Genomic DNA, 10,124 nt, shown 5'->3' with positions numbered 1-10,124 from the left:
CGCCCAGACTGGAGCGCAGTGGCCGCTCCCGGCCACCGCAGCCTCGACCTGCCGGGCTCGGGCGATCCTTCCGCCTCAGCCTTCTGAGTAGCCGGAATTTCAGGCACGCGCTACCACGCCCGGCTGAGTTTTTGATTTATTGTAGAGATGAGGTCTCGCTGCCCAGGCGGGTCTCGAACCCGCAGGCTCAGGCAATCCACTCACCTCAGCCTCCCAAAGGCACGGGATTACGAGCTGAGCCACCAAGCCCGGCTGAAACTGTGTTTTTAATAATAATATTCTTTAAAGACAATAAAGCATGTCTTTAAAAGATTAAACCAAAAGAAAGAAACAAAGGGGTGGGTAAAATGAAAATGACAAATTAAGACAAAAAAAAGCATGCGTGTAAACTGGAAAAAGCTTAAATAAACCAAACTTTGCAGTTAAAAGAGAAAGATTGTCAGACTTGAGTTTTCAAGTTAGCGTGTGATGTTTAAAGGAACAAATCTAAAATGTAAGGCTAAAGGTAGAAGACAAAGGATGAGTAGGAAAAAAGGTTATAGTAGAAGAAAGCTGTTGGAGATTTATTAAGAACAGACCAATAAAAGAGCAGAAAGTATTATTAAAGAGAATTGTAGCATGATAACAAAAAGTTCAGGCCAGGTGCAGTGGCTCACACCTGTAAATCCCAGCACTTTGGGAGGTCAGGGTGGGAGGATTGCTTGAGCCCAGGAGTTTGAGGCCAGCCTGGTCTCTGCAAAAGTTTTTTAAAAATTAGGCAGGCCTGATAGTTCATTTGCTGTTTTTATCGGTGTGAAGTGTGAGCTAGGCATGGTGATGCTTGCATATAGCCCAGCTGCTCAAGCGACTGACATAGGAAGATCCCTTGAGCCCAGGAGAGAGACCAGCTGGGGGGCGGGGGGAGAAAAAGTGTGAAGTATGGATCCACCTTATTTTTGCAGAGCAAATAAACCAGTAAATGAGATCTTGTAACGTGTTTTCAACATACGACACGTAGTCCTGAGTCCTCATGAGTCCAGGAGGAAGCAAAAGCAGTCCTTAAGAGGAGTGTTCATGGGCTTAAATTTATGTCAGAGAGAGACTCAATAACGAGCTAGTTTCCAATTCGTTAGAAAAAGAACAGATTAAACCCAAAGAAGAGTAGGAAGGAAATAATAATGATAAGAGTGAAAAGTGATGAAAAGCGATGAAATAGGAAATAAATATAAACTAGAGAAGATGGAGAAGTAGAAAATCTGATTCTTTGGAAAGGCAATAAAATAGACAAACTTCCTAAGAGGTCAATTGAAACAGACAAAAGGTACAGATAAACTGTTATTAATAATGTAGCCATGAATGCGGATCAGTAGAGCTTTAAAGGTAATAGGAAAAAGCAATGACAACTTTATGTTAATGATTTAAAATCAAATTGTACAAATTTCAGGGCAATCCACTCTTTCTCCAAAGAAAGAAACAAGTAGTTGTATGACTGCTCATTAGATAATTTGAATCAGTAATTAAATCTACATCACCCCACTCCCAGCCCAAAATTTCTACTATGTTCAGAAGGTAGAGGTATATATATATTTACACATATATTCACATGGAAGTTTATATATACATACATACACAAACACAAGGGAATGCTGAACACTGGGTTTATCAAATATTGGGGGAAGGTGGAAAATTCAAGGGGGTTAGCAATGAGGGTTCTTATTTTTTTTAAGCTGAATGGGCATGTACTTGTTTCAAAAATCTTTTTGTGACCTAAATATTTTATAATAAGAAATTAAATTCAGTTATTTTTTCATGTTCACTTTGCTCATGTGATTTAGCTTGGTGACTTCATAGGAAAACCAAAGATCCTCACTCAGCTAGCTAGGCACAGGTATCTCAACCAATAGTGTGACAGTGGGCCAATTAATTGATCTCCCTGTTTCTCTGTTTCCTCATGTGTAAAGTAGGCATCATCACTTCATATGTTGTAAGGGTTCTGAGTTGACACACACGTAGTTGTTAACAGAGTAAATGGTATAGCTTTTCATTTTAGTGTACTGTAGATTCTAGAATTTGTGTATAAGTCTTAAACTGTCCTTAAAGGTCATTGATTCTCTCTAGTTTTAATTTTTTTTTTTTTAATGCTGTGATTTCTTTCATTGGTCCTTACCTTCCTTTCCTGATTCTTTTTCAAGCCTTAGGATTTGTTTTATGCATTTCCTTTTCTGCAGGCTCTTGTTACATGCTAGGGTAGAGGTGATTTTAAACAATATAAAAAGCCAGTGGTAGTTCAAATTGGCTTGTGCTTTCTCTATTAGATCACTATTCTGATTGAATTATGGCAGAAGCAGCACATTTTTCTCCCTGAAATTAAATAAGTTGTGTAATTTTTAAAAAAGTTTAACCCCTCACCATACTAGTCTAATCATCAATGATTTTGTGTTTCAGAATTTATTTTGATTTTTATTGTTTCATGGTTTAATTGGGGTTAACATTGAATTACTTTTAGGCCGTCATTTCTGTAGGTATTATTAATATCGATTCTTTTTAACTTTATCTTTTACAGCCCAGAAACTTATTGGCATACATGCTTTAAAATAGAAGTTCAGTGCTATGTATCAAATCACATTTACTCGCTAGGGAGCTATAGCTTTTATTATTGCTGAGTTAAGAAGGTGGGGGTTTTTTGTTTGTTTAGGGAAGTTTTTTTGTATTACTCTTTTTAATAGTATTTTCTTAAGTAACAGCTAACATTTTCTTTTCTGTTTTTGGAAATTTGTTAGATATTTAGGCAATAAAAAAGAGGAGTAAAAAAATAAAAAAATAAAAAAAAGGAGGACTCCCCAGTGGAGTCAGTTCTGTATTTTGCTCTCTGGAAAAAATTGTAGGAAAAAATCCTCAGATGGATATCACTTTCTCATCTGAAAAGATACTATGCTGAAATAATGGAAACCTAAGTGCCTGCAGGCCAATGGCAACTCCTCAGGCGCTCCTCCTGTGTCTGTAGAACCTCTGTGTGCAGTTCGTATGCATACGTGTGCATGCACACACAGGAGATATGTCCGAACTCATGCGGGGGTGGGTGGACTTGGCTCACATAGAAGCTCCTGCTCCCCATGTAATTGGCCCAATCACTGCCCTTGCTCGGTGGGTGGGTTTTTTTCTTCAGTAGGTGAAGAAAATGGAAATGTTGTGGAAACACTGTTTTTGCTATGTCCTCCAGGTCGGATCCGCACGAGAAGGCAAAGCTCTGGGAGTGCCACCAATGTCGCCTCTACACCTTCTGATAGTCGGGGCCGCAGTCGTGCTAAAGTGGTTTCACAGTCCCAGCGTAAGAAGTATACTTTATGCTATTGGTTACCGTCGTTCTAGTCAACAGCCTATTTTACAATTAAACACTTTACAATATTTACATTGACTCCTGGTGGAAAAAGACATTTTTGTGGTCTCAGATGCTGTGAGTAGTCTTACTGTTTGTTGGGTAAGCTTATAAAATGGAGCATTCCAGGCAGAGGTGTCTCCTTTCCAGGTGATTTAGATGTTGTATCCTTAAGCATTAAACGTTAAAATATAGTTTCTCTCCCTCTTTTGAAGCCTCTCAAGTGGAAACTTATCTGTTCTGTGACTCATTTTTGTGTTGATAAGGAATCCTTCTGATGTAACTTTAGAACAGTACCTGGACATAAAACTATCAATGCTGAGTTCTTTCCAATGGTAAATGAATAAATCCATTAAAAGCTCTCCTCTTTAACCCTCTGTTCTAACATTTGCGGCCTGCACCTCTCTTGCTACGTGTGGGCTCTTGCTTTGCCTACCTGTGCCCCGCCCCCCCCATGATTGCTTCTCTGTATATGTGAAGTCAGTTGATTTGTTAGCCTCAGTCATGAAAGCAGCCACACCTGGAATGCATTTACTCTGATCACTCTTAGGATCCAGACTTGATGTCTCACTTGGCAGCTGCACATAACTTTGAGTGGCCTGCTTACTTTCTGTGCATGGGCCAGAGTGCTCCCAGGCAAGGTGAGCGTGGGAAGGAAGAGTCTTCCCATCTCCAGGAGCTGCACATGTGCCCACAGCTCAGCACTGGTTACCTGATGTGTGTCTGTGTCCTTTGTGGCCCCCGGGACTGTCTGGCTTTTACAGAGAGCACACAGTCTGCGGCCAGACCTTAGTTGCCTTCTTAGTATTGAGCCTTTCTCAGCTCCCTCTGAATTTAAATTCTTTTCCTTGTTCCTTGGATGACTGTAGTCCTCGTGTTATAGCCTTTCTGCAAAAAAAGCAGGTCAGTCATATTGCTACCTTTGGTGAGGCTCCAGAACCTTCTTGTGGCATAGTTGTATTTTGTAGTGTGACACACTCTAAGCATGGGCTTCGGTGTCAGACCGACCTGGGTTTGCATCTTGGCTCCAGCGTGATTGACGAGGGGCAAGCCTTTCAACCTTTGTGCCCCTTTGTTTCATAGTCTGTGAGTTGCGAGACGACAAGTTCCACTCACATGGGGCTTTCATGAGAATTTAATGAGAATTATGAGCTTCGCATGTGATGGACAGTCAGTAAACGAAAACAAATTGTGCAGCCGTAGTTGCTTCCGATCAGCAGACGCCTGTCCTAGCGGAGGCTGAGCAGCCTCCTCCTCTATCCCTGTCTACTTCAATAGGTTCCAGAAGGAAAGCCAGAGATGGGTTTATGTGACGAAGAATGTAACTGAGGGTAGGTTGAGTCCATTAGGACCACGGATGCCCTCCTTACATAGACCTGACACCGGATTGTCGTCAGGTCCAGGGTACAACTGTAGCCCAGAAACCTCTATCCTGGGAACGTCATCCTGCCTCTGGTTATTCTGTTGAACCCTAGTGATTCTGTCTGATCCCTGGACACAGAAGGATATAATGCCATGGCCATGCCCTCATAAATACAGGTCAAGTCTTACTGCAGAGGAATGCTTCATGACAAAAAGTATTCAAGTCTCATAATGTAGGTCAGTATAATAAAATCGAGTCAATAACAACGGAGGATGAGGGTTCAACAGTATTTTATGTGTCTTTGTTTCTTCTGCTTATTGACCTTGGCCTCTTCAGGGTTCCCTGCCCCAGTGGAGTCAGTTCTGTATTTTTCTCTCAATATGGCAGATTGTAGGAATGCATTTGTTACCTCTGCCTAAGAGATGTGAAGAGTAAAGCTTCTTACCTGTTAGGAGTGAGGATGATGATAGGGCTTTAACTCTTCAGTCTTACCGAAACATTGTGCCTGGCCTTGGGGCTCCACTTTTAAAACTCTTCAGCTTAACTTTATTCATGAAGTTGCACTCAGGGTAGGAGACTATACTAGCAGATGATAATGCCTACACCTTCAGCTTTTGCATAGAGCTATTTTTAAAAATTATTTTAATAAGAGATAAATATAAGCATATTTCGTTACAAATGTAGATATACTAGTATTCATAGTCCTGGTTTAATACTAAGTAGATTTCATTAATATAACATTTAAAACCCTTAATAATTGGCCCGTTTTAAGTATTTGAGGTTTATGGGAGCTCATACCACATTCTGGTGAAACTAGTTGATAATTTTTTTCTATTAATTGATGTTTAGTGAGCACTTACTATGTGATAAGCACCATAGAAGACTGTAGTGATATACAGATGAATGACAGTTGCTTCCCTCACGTTGCTTAAAGCTAGAGAGTAGATGTACTCTGTAAAGGCAACACTCTGCATCTCCTAAGTCTTGCACTGTGCCTGGCATGTTGTAGGTTCCTAAGTTTTATGAAACACCTGAAATAATTGCTAATGTAGGTGGCAAGTATAAAATACACATAAGTACAAAAATAGACTAGAAGAAATAATTAAGTCCTAGGAAAAATAGCTGTTTTGCTGATGTGTTTGTGAACAAAGACATTTGTGTTGTGTTGCATGCTGACCTTCTGTATTGTGTTATTGTCTTTTAATCCACTTTTTGCCTGTCCTTTGGTCTGCTTTCATAATCCAGGATCCAGATCTGCTAATCCTGCTGGTGGTAAGCCATTTCTCTTCTTGCTTTTTTTTTTAAGCATTCTCCTTCCCCCCATGTTCCTTGCACAGCATTAATTTCTCTCTTTATTATGAACTTAGTTAATCTTTCTGCATTTTTTCTGTGTGTTCAAATTCTAGAGTTTGAAATGGATTTCTTTCCTCCTTATATGTACCTTAATAGTTTATTTGTATGCTCAAATTATATGGACAAAATTAATAGGTCGTGAAACAAATTCTTCATGTTATGTATATTGCTGATTTTATAAAGATTTTTCACTTCAATTTGTAGTTAAATTATTATAAACTATTAAATTTTTGAGTAGTCTACCTTAAGTGATTCATTTGATTGATGATAGTTTTTATTTATACAATGCATCTTTAAAAAAATTTTATGATACAGTATCTTTTTAAATTTCATACACATACATTTTCAAGTAAGTGTTGTTTCAAAGATTTTTTTTTTTTCCCCTTCTGGGTCATAATAATGTATACTTTACATTTTAGAATTGTATTGCCTTCTCTATTTAGGGAGATCATCTAAGTAAATGACTGCCATTTGGATGTATTGGTATGATGCTTACAATTTTGCTTTTTCTCTGATAATTTTATTCCACAAGATATGGTCACATAGGTATCTAGCTACTTAGCTGTTAAAAAAATTATCAACCATGTTACTTGTTTTTCATTTCTAGTTTTATTGCATTCTTCTCAGAGAATGTGGTCTATTATTTCTCCCCCCCCCTCTTTTTTTTGTGAGTTAGGGTCTCTCTCTGTCACCCAGGCTGGAGTGCAATGGCGCAATCATGAATCACCACAACCTTGACCTCCTGAACTCAGGCAACCGTTCCACGTCAGCCACCTCTATAGCTGGGACTACATGTGCACGCCACCATACTTGTCTATTTTATTTTATTTTATTTTTGTAGAGACTAGGTCTTGCTATGTTGCCTAGGCTGGTCTCAAACTCCTGGGCTCAAGTAGTGCTCCTGCCTCTGCCTCCCAGAGTACTGGGAGTGTAGGTATTGTTCTAAGATACGTTGTTTGACTCTTATAAACAACATATAGTTGAATTTTATTTTATTTTTTAAAAATCAATCTAAGAATCTGTTTTAATAGGTGAATTCAGTCCAACCATATTTATTATGATTACTGGTATATTTAAGCGTATTCGTGCTGTCTTCTTTTGTGATTTTTTTTTTTAACCAGGGTTCTAGCTATTGCATCCTCCTGCCCCTTTTTTCTTTAATTTGTTAGATTAATGGCATTTTCTTGGACCCATTTTCTCTAATTAAATTTGCTACGGTTATATTTTGCCCTTTTAGCAGTTACACTTAAAAATTTTCACATATCAACTTTTGCAGTATAAAAACAAAACAATAAGCAAACACTTTTGTGGTTATATGTAGAGAATTACTGTGGAACAGGGAGGCTATTGTCGGTACTTCTCTTGCTCTTTTGAAGCAGAAATTTTGTAGTTATTTTTGTAAAATTACACCTTTAATTCTGAGTATAGATATTCTTTTATAATACTCAGTAGTTTTTTATACTCCTATATTTTACAAAAGTACTACCACCAACTAAAATTTTATTTTGATATCAAATTCCCTTAGTATTTGATTCAAATTAGTGTGTATAAACTGGCTTCTGAAATTATTACAGTGTATTCCTTGATTTATATCTGTTATTCACTGTTGTTTGCTTCTTTTTCAGCTGGAAGCCGGTCGAGTTCCCCAGGGAAACTGTTGGGAAGTGGTTACGGTGGACTTGCTGGGGGTTCCTCAAGAGGCCCACCTGTGACCCCATCTTCAGAAAAGCGAAGCAAGATTCCCAGGAGTCAGGGATGTAGCCGGGAAACAAGTCCAAACCGAATAGGATTAGGTAAGGATTCTCACAGGTTTTGGAACATCATTTCCAGTTGGTCATAGTTTTGATTATAATCTAAGGAGTGTATCTGATATAGGAACCAGAGATCTGTTTTTAGAACTGAGGATGTCACTTTGCCTGTGTTAAAAAAAAAAAGACATTTTGATCTGTGCTTTACATAGATGATGGCATGTTGAAGTTGCAGTTAGAAGAATGTGTGGGGCCTGGGCTTGATGACTCACACCTGTAATCCCAACACTTTGGGAGACCAATGCAGGAGGGTCGCTTGAGGCCAGGAGTTTGAGACTAGCCTGGGCAATGTATCAAGACCCCCATCTTCATTTAAAAAAAAAAAAAAAAAGCATCTAACTTACTATTCAAATTGATGGGAATGAGAAGGAATTAATGGCATTGTGGCTTTTGTGTTTTACAGTCATTTTCTAAAGTATTGGAATTGGGTTTTTTACTCACAATTAGAAACAATGTTGTTTTTCATTTTCCTTTCACTGATTAGCACTCAATAGTCATTAACCTATGTGAATTTTCAGAAGCAATTTTAGGGTACTTATTTACTTTAATTTTGGCCTTCTATAACCCAGTTGGTGGTCAGAGAATATGTATAGTTACTCTTGATATAGATTTGTTTAAACGTGAAAGCTAGCAATTGGTTGAAAGCCAATAAATAATATTTATTTTTATGTTGGAGTATTTTGTTTATTTGAAATAGTATGTAGAATCATATGAATTACTCTCAACAGCTTAGAGGCCTTTTACTCTATTAAAATATAATTCGTAAACTATCTTTAATATAAAATTTAGAAGTCTTGTGATATACAAACGCTTAAATTCATACTCTTTTTGTGACATCTTTATCTGCTTCCTAAGGGTAAAATTCTATTAATATAAAATCAGATTACTATATTCTTAAGTCATGTTGGCTTATCTTTCTCATTTATTCATTTATCTCCCAACAGTTTTTACTTTATGTTTACTGTCTAGGCACTTAGATCTGAGAACTAGAAGATAAATAGTATATATTTAGACACCGACTTCAAAGGTCTTGTGATCTATTGGGGGAGAGGGGTAAATGTAAGACAGTATGACAAATACTATGGTGTTCTGGGACCATTAAAAAAAAGAGTGTCTTGCCCACCCCAGTCCTCCCAGCTGTCTCAGAATAGGTCCTATTTCAGTGAAGTACAAGGTGGGATTGGCCAGGGTAGAGAGATCAGGGGGAAAGTGTTTTAGTAGAGAAGGAAGCATGAACAAAAGCCGTCAGGCAAGTGGGAACCCCAAGTAGTTCATTTGGCTACTGCGATGGAAGTTTGTCAGGGTGGGTGGAAGTTGAGGGCAGGGAGACTGGTAGAGTTCAGCTTGTGAAAGTTGTTGAAGACTGCCTTGAATGATGAGAATGCAGGAGCAGGTATTTAAGAATGGCGAGGATTTGGTTTGAACTCACATTTTCAAAGCAAGAAGAAGCATTTGCTGGGGTTTTGTTAATTCTCTCTCATGCCCACTTTCTATTGGCATTAGGTTATATGGTCTCTGAGCTGACAAGTTATTTAGGTGTTGATGTAGATATAACCAGAGAAAAGGTAATGGTTGGAATATCTAAATTTCACATCTGATGCTGAAACATACCAATGTTTAGGTCTGATTGTGTCTGGAAAATGCATCTGATTTTAAATGTAGGTGTTAGGTTTCAGCTGTCATTTTTCCATAGCTAATTTTTAGGTCTATAGGATATCTGTTTGCAATCCATGTTAGTTTTATACTTTTAAAAATTCTTTCCTTTTTGGGGGATTTTTTTCATTTTATATTTATTATATATAATCATTTTTAACCTTCTTGAAATTGAGAAATAACCCAACTTTATTTAGCATAACTCTAAGACATGATGACGTTCCATGGTCTCAGCTATGAGGCTTGTTTTGTATATGGAGACAGCATTTTATAAGCTTTTGAAAAAAGGTATTATGAAACATTAGTAAGAACTAAAGAGGAGCCTGTTCCCCTCCAAGGAGTTCTTGTTTTAAACATTATTTAAAGAAGTGTATTTCCTTGGTGCTCATTTGGAGGATCAGTTATGTGTGAAGCTTTCAGGTCATACATAAAGTTCAGATCTGAATTTCTGCACATTGTGAGAATACACACATATAAAGAAATATGTATGAGTAAAATATATCTTTCCACTTTTTTCTATCACTCTACTTAGAGATTCCACTTTATAGAGTGGCAGATATAATAGCATTTTTTAGTGATAGATTTATATATT

At 37.8% G+C, this 10,124-nt stretch overlaps 1 protein-coding gene across 1 annotated transcript in view; it reads left to right on the top strand.

The window, feature by feature from the left end:
* Positions 1-10,124, top strand: part of CLASP1 (cytoplasmic linker associated protein 1) — a 241,921-nt gene that overhangs the window by 160,548 nt on the left and 71,249 nt on the right. The window contains exons 20-22 of the mRNA XM_021719081.1: positions 3,200-3,307; positions 5,964-5,990; positions 7,697-7,864. Coding sequence (XP_021574756.1) covers positions 3,200-3,307; positions 5,964-5,990; positions 7,697-7,864 — 303 coding nt within the window. The remainder of the gene's footprint in view (positions 1-3,199; positions 3,308-5,963; positions 5,991-7,696; positions 7,865-10,124) is intronic.

This window comes from Carlito syrichta, unplaced genomic scaffold (genome assembly GCF_000164805.1).
Source record: "Carlito syrichta isolate Samal-C Ts95f unplaced genomic scaffold, Tarsius_syrichta-2.0.1 Scaffold314115, whole genome shotgun sequence".
Taxonomy (NCBI): domain Eukaryota; kingdom Metazoa; phylum Chordata; class Mammalia; order Primates; family Tarsiidae; genus Carlito; species Carlito syrichta.
This window is presented reverse-complemented; position numbering and strand designations above follow the sequence as displayed.